General features: G+C 34.1%; 4 protein-coding genes and 1 long non-coding RNA gene across 7 annotated transcripts; 3 read left to right on the plus strand and 2 right to left on the minus strand.

The window, feature by feature from the left end:
* Window positions 1-2,094: 2,094 nt before the first annotated feature.
* Window positions 2,095-3,452, minus strand: LOC9324225 (metalloendoproteinase 5-MMP). The gene has a single exon (XM_021034989.1). The coding sequence runs from the start codon at window positions 3,357-3,359 to the stop codon at window positions 2,250-2,252; it is 1,110 nt and encodes a 369-aa protein (XP_020890648.1). The 5' UTR covers window positions 3,360-3,452; the 3' UTR covers window positions 2,095-2,249.
* Window positions 3,376-11,736, plus strand: LOC9324226 (non-functional NADPH-dependent codeinone reductase 2). 3 transcript variants are annotated; one of them, XM_021034991.1, is made up of 5 exons: window positions 3,376-3,458; window positions 4,368-4,756; window positions 5,122-5,365; window positions 5,473-5,652; window positions 11,336-11,736. In XM_021034991.1, the coding sequence occupies exons 2-5, from the start codon at window positions 4,428-4,430 to the stop codon at window positions 11,561-11,563; spliced, it is 981 nt and encodes a 326-aa protein (XP_020890650.1). In that variant the 5' UTR covers window positions 3,376-3,458; window positions 4,368-4,427; the 3' UTR covers window positions 11,564-11,736. The 3 variants fall into 3 exon arrangements, with proteins under 3 accessions (XP_020890650.1, XP_020890651.1, XP_020890652.1); XM_021034992.1 differs by lacking the exon at window positions 11,336-11,736 and adding an exon at window positions 6,412-6,678; XM_021034993.1 differs by lacking the exon at window positions 11,336-11,736 and adding an exon at window positions 6,257-6,399.
* Window positions 11,737-13,421: 1,685 nt separating this feature from the next.
* On the plus strand, window positions 13,422-15,950 carry LOC9322713 (non-functional NADPH-dependent codeinone reductase 2). The gene is made up of 5 exons (XM_021036000.1): window positions 13,422-13,734; window positions 13,798-13,840; window positions 14,445-14,705; window positions 14,813-14,981; window positions 15,286-15,950. Exons 1-5 carry the CDS (start codon window positions 13,464-13,466, stop codon window positions 15,511-15,513), a joined length of 972 nt encoding a protein of 323 aa, XP_020891659.1. The 5' UTR covers window positions 13,422-13,463; the 3' UTR covers window positions 15,514-15,950.
* A 36-nt stretch (window positions 15,951-15,986) lies between these two features.
* Window positions 15,987-17,372, plus strand: LOC9322714 (two-component response regulator ARR3). Its single transcript, XM_002886602.2, has 5 exons — window positions 15,987-16,419; window positions 16,515-16,591; window positions 16,682-16,759; window positions 16,835-16,905; window positions 16,974-17,372. Exons 1-5 carry the CDS (start codon window positions 16,245-16,247, stop codon window positions 17,260-17,262), a joined length of 690 nt encoding a protein of 229 aa, XP_002886648.1. The 5' UTR covers window positions 15,987-16,244; the 3' UTR covers window positions 17,263-17,372.
* Window positions 17,373-22,638: 5,266 nt separating this feature from the next.
* Window positions 22,639-23,835, minus strand: LOC9322715. The gene is made up of 3 exons (XR_002333941.1): window positions 23,635-23,835; window positions 22,979-23,061; window positions 22,639-22,891 (listed from the first exon to the last, which is right to left on the minus strand). It is a non-coding gene; the product is annotated as an uncharacterized LOC9322715 (long non-coding RNA).
* Window positions 23,836-24,458: the final 623 nt, after the last annotated feature.

The raw sequence follows: 24,458 nt of genomic DNA on the forward strand, positions 1-24,458 counted from the left end.
ACTAAAAACTTGAGAAAAATTCGAGTATAGGTGATGCTTAGAAGAAAACCGAATAACCGTTCGGTTATGGCTTGCCGAACCGAACCGAAGTGATAAACGAATTTCCAAAATACTAGGATCGGACCTGCGGTCCACCGCGGGAGAATATTGGTTTATATACATTGCGTTTAATATTGTGTGTGTTTTTAGTAGAACGAATCGTGTAGTATACTTATAAATATTCATAATAACGAATTATAGAGAAAATGTAAAATTGTTTATAAATATACCCATCGTATTAATTATGATTTACAAAATAGAATTTTGTGTTTTAAAATTCTAAAATTAGACGATTCATGGGAATTAGAGCAGTCAAAATAGGTCAAAAACCGCGGGTCGAACCCACATCATCTCACTATGGGGAAGATTTGGGAAAATATATTAAACCCGCAAATAAGCGGGCCACATGGATTAATTCGCAGTGGGTCATAGGTTTAATCGGTTTTCATCCGCGGATTGGCGGATCAGCCCGCATATTAGTATTTATCAGTGTTCTAAAAAGCGGTCTAGGCGGTCGCCTAGGCCCCGACTAGGCTCTAGGCTCTCCAGCGACACCTAGATAACCGCCTTGACCGCCTAAAATTACATACATCTTGTTTAATATATACTTTTTAATTTTAATTAGAGTTTTATTTATATATATAGTTATAAATATTCTTATATTATTTAATATATATATAAATAAATATTTTATCTAGTTTTTGTTTATAATTTCATAATTTTAGTTTTATATAGATATTTTATATAACTTTTATATATAATATCATATTTATAATGTTTTATGTTATAAACGTCTAAACCGCCTAAAAAATCGCCTAGGCTCCGATTAAGCGTTCTAGGCGCTAGGCACTGGGTCACCGCCCGCTTAGCGTCTAGCGCTTTCTTGAACACTGGTATTTATTGATAAAATTATAATTTATTCAACATGTGGTAATTTAAACAAACTTTTAATAGTATTTTTATTTATTTTAGTAGTATTTTAAATTTTGGTTACTTTAAAATTATTTAAACAAAATCCATGGACAATCCCGCAAATTCGCATACATTCGTGGGACGGTTTGTATTTCATATATGCTATCCGCGGGTCGTGCGGACCGACTAACACAAGTCAAAATATTTTTTGTCTATCGCAAAACGGACTTAACGGGATGAATCAACTCGCTTTGACAGTTCTAATTGGAATATTATTTAGTCATACAACAAAATGAAGTTTGGACATAGTAATAATAGAATATGTATCTTATTTGTTAGATGAGAGATTGAAAGATGAAGTATAATGATTAAAAATTAATTATTATTTTTCATGATTCACAAAATTTAATAAATACTTATCATCTTGTTGAATAATTCTAAAATCATATTCAAAAAATCTTTATAAATTGAAAATTAAACTTCTTTGGTAAGCTATAGGTATGAAAATATCATAAATTCATAATTTCGATTTAATCTAATTAAATTAAAATTAGTTACATGAATTTCATATGTATTTAATTTACAGGACAAAAATAAAAATATATATTTAATTTACACAACCAAAATAAAAATATCAATTTAATTTATAAAACAGATGGGTTAATTTACACGACCAAAATAAAAATATCAATTTAATTTATCAAAAACGTTGATTGTTATGGAATTAGTCCCAAAAATATATGAACAAATTTATTATACGTAATTAATGTATATTATTGTTCGGAATATGCTTTTATTATTAGTTACCATAAGTACAATCAGATTTTATTTGATTTCCATAAATATGTGATTTTATTTCGATTTTTCATTATTAATTCGAATTTATATTCCAAAAAAAATTCAAAGATCCGATTTCAGAATTTCGGGTCAATTTTCTGATTTTAACCTGACCCATTTTCATTTGTACTTCTCTTTTAATAGTATAGAGATTTTTCCCGATCGATTCGCTGTCCCTCTCAAACTCAGCGCCGAAAACCGAAAAACTCGGTTCTTTCGGTTCGGTTTTCTCGGTTATTACCGAATGCCCAGGCCTAGTTTGTCCACTATAAACTATATAAACTATATAGAACCGAAGAAAATAAATTTCATAAAGTGAGGTTCCAAATTCCAGAGAATGCTAATACCTTATTACAGTATTTCAGGGAATAAAAGTATAATAAAATCTTTACTTTTAGAAATGACATAATCGATGACCCCAAAATAAAGGGAATAAAGGTATAATATAACCTGCATAACATCTAAACACAAATCAACCATAGACACGTGGCAATCGATGATAGGATAAACACCAACCCACTCCACCGACGAACGCTATCACCAGCGCCACCGGTGGATTCATTCTCCCGGCTAGGCTTCGAAACACCACCGTCTCCGTTCGGATTTCCTCCGTACAAATGCTGAATCCCTTCAATATCATCCTTCGCTAACTCCACTTTCCGATCTCCACCAGATATCGCCGGAAACATAATCGCATCTTCCACCGACGAGTGACCTAACCCTAAAAGATGTCCGATCTCATGTACCGCCACCGATTCAAGATCCACCACCGACGTCACCGGTAAAACCCGACGGCTAATTTCACCGTCAGAGATCAACCAATCCTCATCACCGTCTAAATGTAACATCCCCGTTGGAGGAGACGAAGCGTGCGCTAATGTTCCCATAGCTCCATCAAACGGCTCTCCATCACCATGTTCACCGGAGAAGAATCCGATCACTATATCAGCTCCGAGGAGAGACTCAGAGCGCGTGAAATTCAACGGAGTCACCTCCGCCCAACGCGTGAAGGCGCGTGCAAACACGCGTTTAACCTCGTCGGTTAGATTATTCTGCGGCACATACGCGTAAGTCAGATCGCGTTTCCGTTTCGGCCACCGTGGCTTCCCGGGGAAAAACGAGTACCGCTCCGTCGCACGAAGCTTTTTTCCACCGTTCATCTCCGAAACTCCGTCGATCATATCCGGATTCCCGCATCTCGGTTTAACGATTTGCCGGAGAGTCGACGAATCGAGTTTTCCGGTGACTTTGAGATTGAAATTTTTCTGGTAAGTATTGATCGCCGATTGAAGTACGTCATCAAAATCGTCTGTGCAATTATTGGTACCGGTGATATAACCGAAACGGCGAAAGTATTGTTTGAGTTTTGAGAGACCGTTGATATTTTCTCCGATGTGACAACCGGCGAGTTTGGAGAATGTTTCCCATGCGTTTTGTGTTGCGTTTAGGAATTGTAACGGTGGAATTGAAGAGACGTTGGAGTAGAATTTGGCTGAGATTGGATTCACTGTGAAGAAGAAGAAGAAGAAGAAGAAGAAGCTTAAAGTCGTTAGATGGAGAAGAAATCTCATTTTTTTATATATTTTTGGGAAGAAAAAAATGGGACAAGTTACAGAAAAAATGAAGATGAAGAGTTGAAACGACGTCGGTGTATGTTATGAAGCTAAAAGGTTAGCTCACTTGGTACCATTTTCCACACGGTGTTAATGCTCCCTACGTGACATGCTTTTGAAAAAAAAAATAATAATAGAAAAAGCCGAACTTATATTAATTCATTAATTAATGATTTAAATATTATAATTTTGAAATTATGCACAAATTACAGAACATAACATTCTTTCAAAGTTTTCCAAAAAAAAAAAATATTGTTAACAATTTAAGTACCAAACTTATAAAAAATAATTCAAATTTCTATTTTGTTAATTCAAACTTCGGTTTTGTTTTATAAATTAAACTCAAAATTGAACCAAACCATACCTAGATCAATTGCTGTCAAGAATCATGTTTGTTCCATTGTAAGCTTTTATTTTTCTTTTTTGTATTCTAATTTGACTTATTTTGAATTATATTCTATGATTCCATATATGTATGATTTTACAGTATCCAAATATTAATGTAATTTTACTAAATGGATTTTGAGTTTTGATTGGGGATTTTGGGATCAAATGAAAACGGAATTTGTTTTAATGTCGTTATAACATTTCCAATTTATCTCTGTTTATATTAAATTTTGAAAATCTTTATTTTTTATTCGAGAATAAATTCGGATTGGAAAAAGACTCTAAACTAGAATTACTCTTTGAATGAGAAAATGGAAAAATGGATTGAAGATGTTCTTAGTGAAGATCTAATTACTCTTTAGAAAGTTTTTAATTTAAATTATTAATAAATAGTATGAGTATTATATTTGGCGAATATTTAAAGTTCAATATATTCTTTTCTTTTCCCGTAAAAAAATATAGCACTATGGTCGAATATGGTCGAATATAGCACTATGTAATTTTTTAATTTTCGAAAGTAATATTAATATAGTATTAGCATTAGCGTTATAGCATCACTCATGTGGCTACTGACTATAGGTTTGGGCCACCGAGAAACCATTACACATCCGTTGACTTTTTGGCTCTTCTGTTGAACCAATGTCTTTCACTTCAGTCCCCACGCTCGCCATCAGATCCGGACCATCCGGTCATCACTCGATGCCGGTTCTTGGTTTTGGAACAGCCGCTTCTCCGATACCGGAACCAACGATGCTGAAAGAGACGGTGATTGAGGCCATCAAGCTCGGTTATCGCCATTTCGACACGTCGCCGAGGTACCAAACGGAAGAGCCAATCGGTGAAGCTTTGGCGGAGGCGGTTTCTCTTGGCTTAGTTCGATCTCGATCTGAATTCTTTGTCACTACCAAGCTTTGGTGTGCTGATGCTCATGGTGGTCTCGTCGTACCGGCGATCAAACGGAGTTTGAAGTAAGATAAAATAAAATTGTCACATAAAAAAATTACAAACTGATTTTTAGGAATATTTTAGATTATATTCATCAGTGATATTCTAAAAATTACTCCACTTTTCAAAACACTTTATACGTAAGATTATATAGTGGATCCGCATTTCTTAATCTTTAACTCAAATTATTATGGTACTATGAACACCTTATTTTCAAAGCGGGTCGGGTCTTATATAAGATCTCGAATATTTTGGTTCAAGCCTATGTATATCAATGAACTGTTTCAAGCTCTAAGAGTAGGTGTCAATAATGTTTCATGATTGAATATTATTATTGGAGTAACATAACTTAATGTAAATCATCTATGTAACAAATATGGTTTTGCAGAAACCTTAAACTGGACTATCTTGATCTTTATCTAATTCATTGGCCGGTTAGCTCGAAACCTGGTAAATACAAGTTTCCCATTGATGAAGATGATTTTTTGCCAATGGATTTCGAAGTAGTGTGGTCTGAAATGGAGGAGTGCCAAAGACTCGGGCTTGCAAAGTGTATAGGAGTAAGCAACTTTTCTTGTAAGAAGCTTCAACACATCCTCTCTCTCGCGAAAATCCCGCCTAGCGTCAATCAGGTAAAAACTGTTTTTTTTACTCTTTGATTTATTTTTTAGCAAACAGTTGAATTGAACACAACAATTCACCTTTTATTTTTATTTGTTTATGGATGAATATCAACAAGGTCGAGATGAGTCCAATATGGCAACAACGAAAACTAAGGGAGCTTTGTAGTTCGAACGACATTGTTGTCACAGCTTATTCGGTGTTGGGATCTAGAGGGGCTTTTTGGGGAACTCCCAAAATTATGGAATCTGACGTTCTCAAAGAAATAGCAGAAGCAAAGGAAAAAACTGTGGCCCAGGTACCAAACAAGAAAAATACAAAACTTTTTGTGATACTTATATTTCTCTTGTTATAAAATATATGATTATTTATCACACAAACCTATCTGTTAAAGAACTAAAAATTATGGAGATAAATATGTATATAAATGTTATATGATTTTGGAAACTAAGATAGAGATAGGAAGTAGAGTTTAGAGAGAGTTTAGAGAGTAGATTTGTTTCTCTTATTACTTCTTCAATTTTTTTCTCCCAATACAACATATAATGATGCATTAGTGGGATAGCTAATGATGGCTAATATTAGGGGGTGGCTAATGGGATAATTATTTATATCACAAGGTAAAAAGGATTCAACAAAGATGAGTTGGTAGGTTTGTGTGATGAATAATCATATATTTTATAACACTCCCCTTTGAGTATTCATCACCATAGATGTATGACATACTGTCTCGTTTAAAACATTTTCATGGAAAAATCCATTGGGATAAAATCCATGACAAGGAAAAAAGAGTACAGTAACACATACTCTCCCTGGAAAAGACAGATATAATTTTTTCCTCAAAGATCTCGTAAATGTCGCATTCCAATACTCTGAATATGCTTTTTTGAATGATGTGGTAGGAAGCGCCTTTGTAAAGAGATTTGCTGCATTGTCACTTGAGTAGATGTACTGAATATCAATTTCTTTGTTCTTCTCGAGTTCTTGAGTATATGAGAAGAATCTTGGAGGAATATGTTTTGTTCTGTCGCTTTTGATATAACCTTCTTTTGTCTGGGCAACTCATGCAGCGTTATCTTCATACAAGATTGTTGGTTCTTTGCTGGTGATTATTCCAGTGGTTTCTTGAATGTGTTGAGTCATGGATCTGAGCCATACACACTCTCTACATGCTTCATGTAGTGCAATGATCTCTGCATGATTTGAGGAAGTGCGACTAAAGTCTATTTTTGTGAACGCCATGATATTGCAGTTCCTCCAAATGTGAAAACATATCCAGTTTGGGATCTAGCTTTATGAGGATCCGATAAATATCCTGCATCTGCAAAACCAACTAGACCACACGCAGAGTTTCTAGAATAATATAAACCCAAATCAATTGTACTAGGCCTGGGCAAAATACCCGGAACCGAATACCCGAACCGAAAAACCCGAACAATACCCGAACCGAACCCGAACCCGATTTTTAAAAATACCCGAATGGGTCCTAACCTCCTACCCGTAAAAAACCCGAACCGAACCCGAACCGAATCCAATACCCGAATGTACCCGAATACAAATATACACCTAAAAATATTAGTTATATTTATATTTATAATACCCGAAATACCTAAAATTATAATCATAAATCCGAATATATTAGGTATTTTAGATATTTTTGGTTATATTTGGGTACAGAGTAACCAATGTATTTTCGAAAAATCGGGTATTTCGGTTAGATTTGGGTATATATGAGTTAAAAACCCGAACCCGACCCGAACCCAAAAATATTTCGGGTATTTTTGATTATTTTCGGGTATTTTACTTTTTTTTTATTAAAATACCCGAACCGACCCGAACCCAAACCGAACCCGAACCGAATTTTTAGAATACCCGAATGGGTCTTGACCCCCTACCCGAATAGACCCGATACCCGAAAAAAAAGAACCGAACCCGAATGCCCAGGCCTAAATTGTACCTTAAAGATAGCGGAATATGTGTTTTATCCCATTCCAATGTCTTCGAGTAGGGGATGAGCTGTATCTTGCAAGCAAATTAGTAGCAAAAGCAATATCTGGTCTAGTACACTTTGCAAGACACATAAGTCCACCGATAGCACTCATATAAGGTACTTCGGGGCCAAGAACTTCCTCATTATCTTCACAAGGTCTGAATGGATCATTATCAACATTCAAGTTCTATTAACCATTGGAGTACTCAAAGGATTTTCTTTATCCATATTAAAGTGTTTTAAAACCCTTTTGGTATAATTTGATTGATGCACAAATATTCCATCTTTAAGATGCTCTATTTGAAGACCGAGACAAAACTTAGTCTTTCCAAGGTCTTTCATTTCAAATTCTTCTTTCATATGAGTTCTTGCATCATCAATTTCCTTTTGAGTCCCAATTATATTAAGGTCATCAACATATACAGCAATGATCACAAATCCCGATGGAGATTTCTTGATAAAGACGCAAGGGCAAATTTTATCATTTACATACCCCTTTTTCAACAAATATTCGCTTAGGCGATTATACCACATGCGTCCGGATTGTTTTAATCCGTAAAGTGATCGCTGTAATTTGATTGCACATATATCCTTAGACATTGAGTCAAGGGCCTCGGGAATTTTAAATCCTTCAGGGATTTTCATGTAAATGTCATTATCAAGTGATCCATATAAATATGCTGTCACTAGATCCATAAGGTACATTTCCAAACTTTTAGATGCCGATAGGCTCATTAAGTACCTGCATGTAATTGCATTCATGACCGGAGAGTATGTTTCCTCATAATCAACTCCAGGTCTTTGAGAAAATCCTTGTGCAACAAGGCGGGCTTTATATCGTGTAATCTCATCTTTCTCATTTCTTTTCCGCACGAAAACCCATTTACACCCGACAAGTTTTATATTTTCAGATGTAGTGACAATAGGTCCAAAAAAGTTTCTTTTATTGAGAGAGAGCAATTCTACTTTCATAGCACTTTTCCATTTTTCCCAATCCGGTCTTTTCTGACATTCTGATACGGACCTTGGATCTGGATCATCATATTCATAATCGATCTCTTTAGATACAGAAAAAGAGAATATTCCATTATCATCATCGATTTCATTTCTATCCCATATTTTTCTATCTTGGGCATAATTGATAGAAATCTCATATTTTTCTGTATCGTCCTGAGGAATTTTCTCTTGACTTAGTTCTTCTTGAACTTTTTCATTCTTCTCTTCCATTTTCTTTTTCTTTCGGGGATTTTTATCTTTAGAGCCCATTGGCCTCCCGCGTTTCAATTGAACATTGGATTCATTAGCTTTGCTCCCATCGAACTCCTTTCTGGGAATTTCAATTCTTGATGGTGCATTTGCAGCGGGGATATATGATTTTGTCACCTTTTTGGTATCTGTGAACGCATCTGGTAATTGATTTGCCATATTTTGTAAATGTACAATTTTCTGCACTTCCAGTTCACGTTGTTTTGTGGGGGGGATCAAGAGATATCAAAGATGGTGTAGACCATGTAATATCTTTAGCAATTTGCTTAATTGCTCCCCCTAATGCTGGAAATTCACTTTCATTAAAATGACAATCGGCAAAACGTGCCATAAACATATCACCAGTTTGTGGTTCAAGATATCGAATTATACTTGGTGACGTATAACCAACGTATATTCCCAATCTCCGTTGTGGCCCCATTTTTGTTCTTTGCGGTGGGGCTATAGGAACATAAACCGCACATCCAAAAACTCAGAGATGAGATACATTTGGTTCCTGACCAGATGTTAAATTGTAAAGGGGAATGTTTATCATATGCGCTCGGTCTTATCTGGATTAATGACGCAGCATGCAATATAGCATGACCCCATACAGAAATTGGAAGGTTTGTTCTCAGTATTAACGGTCTTGCAATGAGTTGCAGCCGTTTAATCAAAGACTCAGCCATGCCATTTTGTGTATGAACATGAGGGACCGGATGCTCATTGACATACAATAGTCATTAAAAGCCTTTGAAGTGAATTCACCAGCATTATCAAGTCTAACTTTCTTTATGGCATGATCAGGGAATTGTGCTTTCAACCTGATCATTTGGGTAATAAATTTTGCGAAAGCCGTATTTCGTGTTGTCAATAGACATACATGTGACCATTCATACCTTGTGAAGATAATGAGGAAGTTTTTGGTCCCGAAGTACCTTATATGAGTGCTATCGGTGGACTTATGTATCTTGCAAATTGTAGTAGACCAGATATTGATTTTGCTACTAATTTGCTTGCAAGATACAGCTCATCCCCTACTCGAAGACATTGGAATGGGATAAAACACATATTCCGCTATCTTCAAGGTACAATTGATTTGGGTTTATATTATTCTAGAAACTCTGCGTATGGTCTAGTTGGTTTTGCAGATGCATGATATTTATCGGATCCTCATAAAGCTAGATCCCAAACTGGATATGTTTTCACATTTGGAGGAACTGCAATATCATGGTGTTCACAAAAATAGACTTTAGTCAGCACTTCCTCAAATCATGCAGAGATCATTGCACTACATGAAGCATGTAGAGAGTGTGTATGGCTCAGATCCATGACTCAACACATTCAAGAAACCACTGGAATAAACAAAAGCAAAGAACCAATAATCTTGTATGAAGATAACGTTGCATGCATTGCCCAAACAAAAGAAGGTTATATCAAAAGCGACAGAACAAAACATATTCCTCCAAGATTCTTCTCATATACTCAAGAACTCGAGAAGAATAAAGAAATTGATATTCAATACATCCACTCAAGTGACAATGCAGCAGATCTCTTTACAAAGGCGCTTCCTACCACATCATTCAAAAAACATATTCAGAGTATTGGAATGCGTCATTTACGAGATCTTTGAGGAAAAAATTATATCTGTCTTTTCCAGGGGGAGTATGTGTTACTGTACTATTTTTTCCTTGTCATGGTTTTTATCCCAATGGGTTTTTCTATGAGAAAGTTTTTAACGAGGCAGTACGTCATACATCTATGGTGATGAATACTCAAGGGGGAGTGTTATAAAATATATGATTATTCATCACACAAACCTACCCACTCATCTTTGTTGAATCCTTTTTACCTAGTGTTATAAATAATTATCCCATTAGCCACCCCCTAATATTAGTCATCCTTAGCTATTCCACTAATGCATCATTATGTGTATATATATAGATGCTATTGTATGTTGTATTGGGTGAAAATATTGAAGAAGTAATAAGAGAAACAAATCTACTCTCTAAACACTCTCTAAACTCTACTTCCTATCTCTCTCTTAGTTTCCAAAATCATATAACATTTATATACATATTTATCTCCATAATTTTTAGTTCTTTAACATCTCTTTTTTTTTTTGCTGGATGATATTTTAACAAGCTTAACTTAATTTTACCAATGAATTATTTATTTTACGGTTCATTTGTTTACAAACAGTCGAATTACATAATCGATTTTTATATCAAAACAGTTGAATTATTTACTTTTTTTCTATGATATTGAGCATAAATTTATTTATATTATTGACTTTATATATATATATATATATATATATATATATATATATATATATATATTGTTTATGGTTAGAGGTAGTGCTTCTATTAAAAGAGGTTATATGCAATTTAAATATTAAAAAAATTCAAAAAAAGTATAACTTTACAGAAGTCTTTTTTTTTTTTTTAATCAGAGTTGGCTTGTCATTTCTAAATAGAACTAGTTTTCAGGTTGTGAATTTTTTTTGGTGTTGTTTACCAATTTCACACAATCTTTGAGTTAGCCACACAAATTACCCATAATTTCAAAGTGGTGCGTTTATGACCATCGGTAATCAGTCATTATCTTGGTAACATGAATCCCCACAGACAAATTTGAGATGTATTACATTAGCAAAATCCATGGAGTTCAATATTAAAACTTGACAATTTCGGTTTGGGGATTAGAAGGATTTAAAGCTCATACTTTGGAGTTGTAATTACAGGTGAGCATGAGATGGGCTTATGAACAAGGAGTGAACATGGTGGTAAAGAGCTTTACCAAAGAGAGATTGGAAGAGAATCTGAACATATTTGATTGGTCTTTGACAGAAGAGGAGACACAGAGAATCTCGACAGAGATTCCACAGTTCAGGAACCTCGGCGGAGAGGTTTATATCTCCAAGAAAGGTCCCATAAAATCCGTCGCCGAAATGTGGGATGGCGAGATCTGATCACTTCTCGTGAAAATAGCATAGTGAAATTGCACAATCATCATTTGTCATATTGATTTACTTGTCACTCTCTTATAATGAATAATGAATAAGTAAGATCTCCAACATAAACGATTTATCATTTAGACACAACGTAATCAATCAAAAAGAATGTTGGGGCAGTTGCCAAATTAGTCTTGGTTATTTAAATTGTTATAAACTAGCATTTTCCAATTATCTATAAACAAAATACCCTCTACTGGTTGTTGTCGCTTGTGCTTTTCTTGTCATGTTTTCTGTTGTAATCGTAATTCTTTTAATTTTGGTCTTCCTGCCTTTCTCGTTTCCTCTATAATCGATGTCTCAAATCGAGATTAGTTTAAATACTTAACATTGATACCAACAAAAAAATAACCATTGAAACTATCGACTTTTTTTAGACGTTTCTTGAAAGTTTCCCACATGGCGTTCAGGAACTGTAACAGTAGTACGGAGTTGTATTTGAACTTGGCTAAGATTGGATTCACGACAAGAGGAGGCTCACAATACTTATTGAGAAATCCTAAATTTGAAACGGGGGAAATCTAAGCGAATTCGCTCCTTATTAATCAATTTGAAATTATAATCACAATACACATATGGCCTGTTCGTTTTCTTGTCGCGCGAGGAACCACCAAAATATTTAACAGCGGGAGCGGGAAGAAATTTCAACGTCATGCTTTCAACAATCTTGTGTTCCAACTTCCAAGGAACATGTTGCTCTATTGTCCATAGCAACAACGTTCCGAACAAAGCCATAAAACACTAATAGTCTGTTGATGCACGAATCACACAAGTACGAATAGAGTTTCTCTAGGGAAGTAAAAAGAATCTCCTAAATAATGTGAGCCGAGAGTGCAAATGGCTATAGACGAGCTACAAAGAATGATCTTGCACAAAGGAAAAAGAGGACGTTTGCGTGACGAGTTGAGTGAAGAATGTCGAGCTGAAAGAGTTGACGAACTGACAAGAGGTTGGCCTCAGGTCTTTCCGTCGGCTTCGTTGAGGTCGCGGGCGCTCTCCTTGATTCCCTGACGATCTCCGTGTGTATTTGTCGTGTCAGCGCGAGTTTCCGATGGATGTGACAGGACTGATCGTTCTGTATTTATAACCGGTGGGGTAGGGCATACTTTGATGTTAGTTACCTATTTTACCCTTCATCCTGATGATGTGGCAGAGCTCGTCTGGCGGCGAGATTTTTTTGGACTTTATGGGCTCGGTCGAAGGCTTTAGGCATAGCAGGCTTTAAGATTGGGCTTGGGCTTCTATACTTGAATTGGGCTTTTCCTTCGAGAGCCAATTCTTCCCTCAACATAGTCCAATACCGTTGGATAAATTCAGAGCCACTGGTGACTTGGACCCAATACCGAAATTAGACCAATGATTGGAGGTGCGTTTTACCTCTTGTAGCAAGGTTATGGGTCACACGTGACATCACTGACATGCTCCTTTTATTTTCGTTTTGTTTTTTTGATGGCCACTCGTGATATCTTTTTTTTCTTTGCTTTTTTTTGGTGGCCATGGTGGCTAGTGGCTACTAAGTAGTGAGTAAACTTTTTGAGCCAATGAGAGCGAGTTTTTCGTAGCAAACTTTTTTTTTTGACTTTTTGGCGCTTCTTTTCACCAATGTCAGCTTTTACACCATTGAAAGTGTATAGGTGAGAGATAATTTCCAATAAAACAGAATAAAAATTAAAAAAAGGAGGATAGAGGACAGAAACGTTTCTCATTTGAAAAATTGTGAGACACCCATTTTTACAATTGTATTCTTCTGATTGGTTTAAATAAACAATTATATAATAAAATATTTAAATAATAAAAAATTAATATTATTTTATTTGTTAGACACTCAACAGAATTTTTGACCGATGGAGATGCTCTTATGTTCTCAATCGGATCTGCCCATCACTTGATGCCGGTTCTAGCTCTAGGAACGGCTGCGTCTCCTCCGCCGGAACCGATAGTGTTGAGAAAAACGGTGTTGGAGGCCATCAAGCTCGGTTATCGTCACTTCGACACGTCTCCGAGGTACCAGACAGAGGAGCCGCTCGGCGAAGCTCTGGCGGAAGCAGTTTCTCTAGGCTTAGTCCAATCTCGATCGGAACTCTTTGTCACTTCTAAGCTATGTTGTGTTGATGTTCATGTTGTACGCCGTATGCCTACTTTTTTTGAAACCCACCTTTTCTAATAAGTTTTTTAGAATAAATTAGAAAAAGTGAATGGTGGCCTTGTTGTACCGGCGATTCAACAGAGTTTGGAGTAAGATTTTAAGTTCCGTTTTATTTAGAAATGATATCACATTAGATTTATGGATTACATGAAAGATATATATATATATATATATATATATATATATACATTTTTGATTCTAGATGATTAAACTCGAATATGTACCTAGGGGTGTGCATGGAATGGATATTCTAAAATTTCATAATATTCGAATTTGGATCCGTTGATAACCTTTGGTATCCAAACTGACGGAAATTTATTATAGGAACTAAAACATTATTGTAAAATAAAGAACAAATTAAAACATTAAATATATAAAACAAATAAAATAACAAATATCATCTAAATTTTAAATTTTATATTCATGAAGATTCCAGGATATTCAAAAATAAACCAAATGTTAGCTGCATATACATGGGCATTTACATATGAATTATACAGTGTATATTATTTTGTAAAAAAATAATGTTATGATGAAATTGATGTAAGAGAAATTTGAAATGGATACGAGATAAATAAATAATTATAAGTAAGAAAGAAAGAAAGATGTCGTCACATCGTATATATGAATGCTTGGGCCGTATTTTAGAACAATGCTTAATTTTAATCATCATTTTCATATCATGTATTGTAGAACTCTTAAACTGGACTATCTCGATCTCTACCTAATTCATTGGCCGGTTAGCTCGAAACCTGGTAAATACAAGTTTCCTATTGAAGAAGATGATTTTTTGCCAATGGATTATGAAGCAGTATGGTCTGAGATGGAAGAGTGTCAGAGACTCGGAGTTGCAAAGTGTATAGGAGTAAGCAACTTCTCGTGCAAGAAGCTCCAACACATCCTCTCTGCCAAAATCCCACCTAGTGTCAATCAAGTAAATCTACTTTCTCTCTTGTTTAACTTATCAATTATAAGTTCAACGTTTTTTTGCTAGGATAAATTGGATACGTGAAATAATTTGATATATTTGTTTGTGGATAATATGAAAAAGGTGGAATAAGTCCAGTCTGGCAACAGAGAAAACTGAGGGAACTTTGTAAGTCTAAAGGCATTGTTGTGACAGCTTATTCGGTGTTGGGATCTAGAGGAGCTTTTTGGGGAACTCACAAAATCATGGAGTCTGATGTTCTCAAAGAAATTGCTGTGGCAAAGGGAAAAACAGTAGCACAGGTACTTTCCAAAGACAATTTAAAAATTATTGATGAAAATATTTTTAACTTTTTGTTAACATTTACGAGAAAACAGGTGATCTATTATTCAAGTTGTTTGGAGAATATAGATCACCCGTTTATATTGTACATTCACCTACTTACCTAAACGGGTGATCTATCGTAAATGTTGTATTATTTTTAATAATTTTATGTACATATTATGCATTAGGTGAATCCGTAGAGTCCAAATGTTAGAGTGAGTACATTTTGAGGATAGGAAGTATTTGAAGCTCATTTGTAGAGTTGTAAATGACAATTGACAGATGAGTATGAGATGGGCTTATGAGCAAGGAGTGAGCATGGTGGTGAAGAGCTTTAAGAAAGAGAGGCCGGAAGAGAATCTGAAGATATTTGATTGGTCTTTGACAGAGGAGGAGAAACAGAGAATTTCGACGGAGATTTCTCAGAGCAGGATCGTTGACGGAGAGGTTTATATCTCAGAGAACGGTTCTATAAAATCTGTCACCGAGATGTGGGACGGTGAGATATGATATAACTTCATGTGAATTAAGGGGCAGTTGTAAAATAATGTCTTGATTATTTAGTTTGTAAAGTAGCATTTCCAATTAATAACCATCATAAATGTTTTCTTTTGTCCCTAATTTTGTGAATATGCAATTCTTTTCAGTTTGTAAAGTACCATTTCCATTTAAGTTATGTGTTTTAAATGTTTTTTTTTTTTTTTCTCCTCTTTCTGGACTGTTTGTTCAAAAGATATTTCAGCTTCTTTCAAAGAATAGTAAATGTGAGAATCAAAAAGACTAATTTTTGTTGTAAGTGTTGTGGTTTTGTTCATCATCATTTAGCTTTTATGATGATCTAAAAGTTTGTATTTATAGGTAGAGAGAGAACCTAGCTAGTTCTGCACTAGTGTTTTCTTAAAAGATTAATTTCAACCGTCCATCAAAATATAAATAAAAAAAATCAAAATCAATTTCTGAACATAGTAAATGTGTCCAAGAAAAAAAAAAAAAAAAAAAACCATAGTAAATGTGAGAATCGAAAAGAAGGATTTTCACATTAATCAGTAACATACCCCTAGTTATGTGTTTAGTTGGTAATCCAAGTATATCCATTTAATTGTTACCTATCACAACAGTAGGAAGAAGCAAAAGCGGTACGTCTATTTAATTCTTAAAAGACACCTATAAAAAGATTTGACATATAGAGAGAGTAACAAAGAAAGTAGAGAGGAAGAAGCATTTCCTACTCTCTTTTCACTATGGCTAAAGACGGTGGCTTTTCTTGTCTACGAAGATCAGAGATGATCGGTATAGGAATCGGAGAACTTGAATCTCCACCGTTAGATTCTGATCAGGTCCACGTTCTCGCCGTTGATGACAGCCTCCTTGATAGAATCGTCATCGAAAGATTGCTTCGAATCACATCCTGCAAAGGTTTGTTTACTAAGTAATTCTTCCTCTCTCTTCTTAGCAGAAAAAAATTTCAAAAAAAAAAAAAAAACTCATTCTACGGCGGTGATTCTATGCAGTCACGGCGGTTGATAGCGGATGGCGTGCTCTCGAATTCTTAGGATTGGACGACAAGAAAGCCGCCGTCGAATTCGATGTAATCTCTAAAAATTCTGTTTTACAAACAGTTAAGACCATTTTAGAGATTCTAGATTTTGATTATGATTTTGATCTTGATTTTTGCCAGAGATTGAAGGTTGATTTGATCATCACTGATTATTGTATGCCTGGAATGACTGGATACGAACTTTTGAAGAAGATTAAGGTTCTTCATTTTCCCGCCATAAAAAAAATCTGTTAAATTTTTTTTTTTTCAATTCTTGATCTTTTTCTGAAACAGGAATCGACAAGTTTTAAGGAAGTTCCTGTTGTAATTATGTCGTCGGAGAATGTAATCACTCGTATCGACAGGTCAAATCTCTCGCCGGATTTTTTTTCAGATTTCGGTGATCAGAAATTAATCAATAAATCTGTTGTAGATGTCTCGAAGAAGGTGCGGAGGATTTTTTACTAAAACCGGTGAAGCTCGCCGACGTGAAACGTCTGAGGAATTACTTGACTAAAGACGTTAAAGTTGCCGCCGACGGAAACAAACGGAAGCTCACTACTCCTCCTCCGCCGCCGCTCTCATCCACATCCTCGATGGAATCTTTGGACTCAACGGTGGAATCGTCTCTATCTTTGGTTGTTGACGATGATTCGTTGATAATGTCGCCGGAATCTTCAACGTCGCCGGTGAACTCGCCGATGAAACGGTTGGACAGTTAGATTAGGATGATCTCCGTTACCTTTTTACTTTGAAGCAGTGTTCTAAAAAGCGGTCTAGGCGGTCGCCTAGGCCCCGACTAGGCACTAGGTTCTCATGCGACGCCTAGATAACCGCCTTGACCGCCTAAAATTACATAGAACTTGTTTAATGTATTTTTTCAATTTCAATTAGAGTTTTATTTATATATATAGTTATAAATATTCATATATTGTTTAATATAAATATAAATAAATGTTTTATTTAGTTTTTGTTTATAATTTCATAATTTTTAGTTTTATATAAATATTTTATATAACTTTTATATATAATATCATATTTATAATGTTTTATGTTATAAACGTCTAAACCGCCTAAAAAATCGCGTAGGCTCCGATTAGGCGTTCTAGACGCTAGGCACTGGGTCACCGCCTTAGCGCCTAGCGCTTTCTTAAACACTGCTTTGAAGGTTTTAACGACTGCAACGTTGACTTGACGCCGTCAGTTTATAGATCTCTCTCTTTTATTTCGTTGCACGTGCGGGATCATTTACCCACGAAGGAACATTTTTAAAAACCAATTATTGTATTTAATTTTACACATATTTCGATGGTTTCAAAATTAAGTAATTTGCTGCTCCCTCCGTTTTCGAATAGTTGTCGTTTTAACTATATGCACATAAATTAAAAAATTATTAATGTTATTAGTTTTTCAATATAAAAATATCATTAATTATCTATCTAATCATAATTTAACCAATAGTAAATCAAGTTGCATAATAAAAATAAGTATAAAAAATAAAAAAGTAATAAATTTTGCATCGAAAACGGAGGGAGTATTTCTTTAATCAGATAATACTAATAAATAATATTGTGTGACTATTACCTCTGTTTCTAGGTGTATTCATATTCGTCTGCTAATCACTTAATTTTGAGATTATGCCAGCGATTAGCGTTTATTTGATAGTATCCAATAATGTACGCCTTGCGGATACTTTTCTTTAATCTAGTTTTTTCATAGCAATCAACCAAATCTTGTATTATTATGAGTTTTTTTTTTTAAATGTACTCTCAAATATTCTGCATGGCTTTTATAAATATTTTCAACTACATCTACTATACTATTTTTTTTTTTAACAATGTAACTGTCTATTAGTGAAGACTACACAAAATAGTATAAATCATTCGCAAACTACACGTACTATTGAAACTTGGCTTGTAACATTTACACCTTTAATTAAAAACTAACAATTTATGTTGAACATGTTGGCTATTTATATGTGGTCTTCTTAATTATTGAATAGGTAGTGGCTAATTGGTGACTACGAACACATATTTCACATGCAAGTCGCTAAACCATGGCCATGTGGTAAAAAAAAAGTCCATATATATGAAAACGATGTATGAAGCATATGTACGTGTATATGTGCAAGTAAAAGAGGATGAAGAAAACATATAATCATGGTGATATGTTATTTTATTTTGTGTATTGATTATTTCTTGGTGAGAAATTTCCTTTATTTGTTTTTTAGTTAGGTTTGTGGAGAAAAGAAGTGTTGTCCAAATACATAAAATTATGAGGATTCATATCTAAACCGAGGTTTACTAAAATCATTTAGTATACATTTTAGCTCCTAATCACACATACTTATATCTTTGATTCACACCACGAACACAATATCAATATCTACTTATAAAGATGAAGTATAGTATTTTGAACTCTCTTTAATTAGAATGAAGAATCAAATCGAATAATATAATAACGCACGGCATTATTTTATTAGCTAGCAAGACCCTCCTTACATTGCCCATTGGAACTTGGAAGGAGGCACTGAATACTGAAGAAAATTGAGAGGCAAATGCAATGAATCAAAATCAAATAATCATTGTAGACAACAGAATCAGCTCAAAGATACTCCCCACGTTTGGGGGTTCTAAACATGTGATTATTCAACTTTTATCTTCTTCCCATTTTGATTTCTGTTTTTGTCCCCTTAAGGCGGTACGGCCAATTATTCTTCTACAATTCCTTAATTGGTTTTCTATGCAGACCATGCGAAAAGAACAGTGAATCACATTTCGTAACAACTTGTAAAAGTTCTTTAAACAAGATTTATGCAAAGCTTCTCTTTATTATTTAGAATGTCGCAAATGATGCTTTTAATACAAAATTTCCCAACTTTTTGGATTCTTACTTTTCTTGTTTTGGATTTTGAGTTTTGACTGAAAAGACAGAAAAATGTGGTATGTTCCACTTGCGTTTGAAATCTCCATTCAACTTTTTCTTTGTTCAACTTCAATTTGTGCTTTCTAGATTTTTTTTTTTTTTAGTTTTTCTTATTGCACATGGCATATGATAGTGATTTGTTTGAACGTACATAAACGAAAACAAAACAAATAACAAGGCCTGTTTAGTCAATCTAAGTGTGATTTCACTTTTCATTTTATCTAAATCAAAATTTTGGTTATAAATGTTTATAATAAACCATAACATATAGTCTAACGGTTTGTATAAGTATTGTCGATGTATCACCATCAAAGCTCAAAAAAACCAATGCATGTTCTGAAAATTACTGCAGTCACTCTTAGTTTCGATATTTTATGATTGTATCCATATTTTAATTTATAGCTATATAATTCTGTTAGTATATATTGTTATGTATGTAAGAAGAATATCTACAAGGTATTTATAAGATATATTTAAAAGATAGAATAAAGGTTCTTCCTTTTTTATGTGGTATTGAATTGCCATTGCAGGTCTGCATTTTTTTTTATCTTCAGAATGCTTTTAAAGACTATGTTCATTGGTTTCATCAAGTTTGGAAAAAAATGAGTACAAAAAAACTATATTTCCCTTCAAAACTGTACACACTAAGCACATGGATAGATACATTGACAAGTGTATCAAAGTTTTCTTCTAAGAAAGATGTCTTCAAGGTAGCCAGCAGCTCCGTCTCAGTAATGGAGCCTTTGGCAAATTGTTTTTAAGAATCTTTTTGAAATTAACAGTAGATCCATGATATTTGCCTAAACTGCCATGGGGTAGAGACTTGTGCAGTAGTCAGGAATGCACTAAAGTCTCATGAGTACAAGAAATTGAAGGAATTATTCTTGTGTACGATTATTGACTATGAACCGCAAAGGAACTATTTTTTAAGCCATTTCGTACATCATCTACTCCAAAGAAGTATACAGTCCAACAACGAAGAATTATGGTTTGTATTCGCTAACCAGCCTCTGCGATTCTCTCTGATAAAGTTTAGCATAACAACGAGACTTCCCTTGTTATAGCATACCAGATTTTAGACTAAAAACACAGAAAATGGTATATGCTCCACTTGCGTTTGATAGATCAAACATCTATTCTCATTAAACTTTTTGTTTTTTTTCTTTATTTCTGTTTTTTAAGATATATTTGTAAAGTTATGATTGCGCCAAGGGCCGGCCCAAACCTAAAGCCCATCAAACATGTGCTTTAGGCAGCAAAACATATTTTAAGTTTTAGGAGCATCAATTATAAAAAAATTCTAGTGGTACAGTCGTATTTGTCTCTTCATAAGCTCGAATGTAGCGAGTTTGAATCCGGATCTATGCAAATTTTAGAATTTTTTGTTTTTTTTTTTAGTAAAACGGGCATCAAATTTTAGTAGGTGTTTAGCATCACAAAATGTTGGGTCGGCTGTACATATCATGATAGAGTAAGTGATTTGTTTGAGTGTACACAAAAGAAATAACAAGATATGCTTAGTCATGTTATTTCACTTTTCATTATTTCTAAATCAAAATTTTGGCTGTAAATCTTTATAATAAACCATAACATATAATCTAACAGTTTGTACATGTTATTTACATTAAAAATGCTCTCTAATAAATGGTTTACCTATCTGGCAATGAATTTAGTGTTCCGGGGTTTAAAAATTTTAATCAGTATGAAATGCAATTGAAGAAATGTCACCGAAAGAGTCGAAAAAGTTGTAATATCTACAAGTGATGATAATTGATAAAGGACGAGGAAACCATGAGTTAATATAAACGTTTATCATTGGTTTTGGGAGACAGTAGGCGGCCTAGCAGTTGCGGTTGTCTCTGAGAAAGCTCTACTACCCAAATGAAACATCTTTCAATCTTGCATAAGAAAAATCAAAGATAAACAGCATTTTAAACAATGACAGCAATGGACCTTTTGTAGAAAGTAGAAACACACATACACTTATCGTTTGCTCGGCCCATCAAGGCACAATATTTGTAAGGTGTCAAATTTTGTGGGTCTAGTAGACATATTGACTTTTGTCTAGGCCCACTAATTCACAACATACTTCTCAAATCTCGAGCTGAGTGGTGGATACTTGTTTCTTTGTGTGTCAAAAACTTAAATATTAACTTTTTTTGTGTTATTTCTTCAATTTTTCTTGAGGTAAAAGAAGAGATTCAGACAACACAAGTTTTCAAGAAAATATTACTAGAGGTGCATTAGATGAATTATCATATCTCGTATGAATCTTAGAATAATGTTTTGAGTATAAGAAACCGATATTATAAAGTGTAAATTGTGAAGTACACTTGGGACGAAACTAATATTATATGATGTAGTTTCAGGATTGAAAAAAAAAAAGTTGTGAAGTACAAATTATCAAAGTTCTTTTGATGGTGCTATGTCCACGTATCGTCGCTTCGTATTTCACTTTTTTCTACAGACGAAAATCACACCCAAAAGAATGATATTCATTTCATGTTTTCTTTGTTAAATTAGCACTAGCATATTATAGATTTAATGGACTTTATACAAATTTGTATATTTTATATAATTTAATGAGGACTGATGAGGCTGATGATGAAAAGACTACACCTATCTAGTTGGTCGACGAACAAGTTTATTTTATTTTTACATTATTATGTCGTTTATCAAATTATACATAACATCCATTAAAGTTGTTCATATGCATGGATATTATTTACAGAAATGTACATGTGTATACATACATACACACATCAATTTGAACATATAGTATTACATTACTTGTCACATAGTATGTGACATTTCACATGTATTGATAATTTGATATGAAGCTACTGTAGCACAACTAATCCATAAATTTTACCATTTTCTTACACGTGAGCGTCTTAATCAACTAAGAGCATGATTATTGGTAGTATCTTAGAAATACCTCTTAACAATATTTGAGTAATATATTTGTAAAAGTGATTGTTAAGAGATAGTATTTTTTAGTTAAGATTTTTGTGTGATTAATGGTAGACTCTTAGAATTTTTAGGAAGAAAATGATTTGTGTTACAACAAAAAGTTGAAGTGAAAAGAAATTGAAGATGATACTTGTTTATGGAGTAAAGTATGGTTCAATGACTTGGATTTTTTGGTTGTGAGTTTGTAAGAAAAAATAGACTTAAGACAAGAGATAATTCATCGTATATAAACTTTGTGATATTTATAGGCAATGTTCTGAAATAATACCTGACAATTTTATACATGTTTAATAAAAAAAATCTCAGGAATTCTAAATTATAAGAAGAGAGCTTGATAATATGTGAGAGCATGCTTTACATGAAGGATGAGCAAGAAGGCCAAGATTCTGCGAGTGCTTCCATGAACTCCACTGCTTCTTTAAACCGACATTCATGTTGAAGAACATGACACAACTACAACAAATAAGTAAGTGTTCAATGGAACTTGAGAATAAATGATGCAAATGCTCAATGTCATGTAAAATTGTTTGAGAAACTCACACAGTGATGTGCCCAGGCGTCTTCTTTGTTTATCTCATAGCCTTTTTTGGAAGCTACTGCAGCTTCTTCCATTCGACCAAGTTCTAACAATGAGAACGCAAGTATATTCAGACCAAAGCAGATTCTAGGCAATGATTTTGCCCAAATTAGGAATCCCCTTGTTCACTTCTAACTAGTCAAACCCATCATCAACCAAAACATGAAAGACTCAAACATGAAAGTGCACTAGCTTAAAACCACAAGAATTCGTCAATGGAATATACATTAGAACTTCTAATCAACTAGAGAAACACCACATGAATTTCAACGTCTCCACTGCTCCTAATTCCGACCAGATTACGTCCACCAAAACACTAAATCCAAAATCAAGACTTTCTACATCTGAAAGCTTCATTGCCTAATTGTTCCAGTGAAGCATCAATCACCACAAAATAGATTACTGTTTTTGTTCTTCCCTAGTAATAAGAGCAGTTTCACATAATACAAAAAACCTAAAACCAAAACCAAACCTCTTTACATATAAATTCATCATTCCCCAATTGTTCAAATCAACCATGAATCTAGCATCTCATAAACCCTAAGATTAGATTATTTTGGGTTCTTCTCTTTGATTTCAAAAAGACAAATGAATCGGAACAGAATTATTATTAATATACCTCATGATAATCAATGGTTCCAGCCGAATCAATGATGAAATTGGAATCGAGACCTCTCTTCTTCATGATATTCCGCCGGAGGTCATAAACATCGGAGACTCCTCCGATTGCTTCTGATTTGAGACAAATCGCCTTCGGTTTCGTTATGGTAGAGAAACGCGTGAGAGAGAGAGGAGGAAGAGAGAAAAATATGGGGCAAAAAGAGAGAGGAGGAAGCCACGTATGCGTCTCTTAGCATGTTATTTGGCTCTTAACTAAGGAACGATTCTTAAGATTTTAGTCAATTAATGATTTAATTTTATTAACAATTATTGCTAAGAATACACTAAGAGACTTGCGATAATCATGCTCTATGCTATCTGAGAGACAAGTACATTTAATATTTTACTAACAACATTCCAAAACTGGCTATATTCTTAAACATAATTATCAAAATTTTGATGTCATCCATTAAATACACCCTTTAAAATAATTAAAGATCATCGCATCAGTGTCAAATACTCTCTCTGTTTTGTTTTAGTTGTCGTTTAAGGTTTTCTCACACAAATTAAGAAAAATATTAAATTTTATATTTTACTCTTTAATAATATATTTTATAAAAAAATTCATTGGCCGAAACATTAAAACAGTAGGGATAAAACTAGAATTTTCACCAAACATCTGCATCGAAAACTTAAAACGATAACTATTATGAAACAAAATTTTAACTCTAAAACGACAAGTAAAACGAAACAGAAAGAATACTAAAGATTTCGAAATCTTTTACAGAAAAAGGCATCGAGAAGTCTTCTTCGACTTTTATAACAGATGAAGATGGGACCAAA

This window comes from Arabidopsis lyrata, assembly GCF_000004255.2.
Source record: "Arabidopsis lyrata subsp. lyrata unplaced genomic scaffold ARALYscaffold_2, whole genome shotgun sequence".
Classification (NCBI taxonomy): domain Eukaryota; kingdom Viridiplantae; phylum Streptophyta; class Magnoliopsida; order Brassicales; family Brassicaceae; genus Arabidopsis; species Arabidopsis lyrata.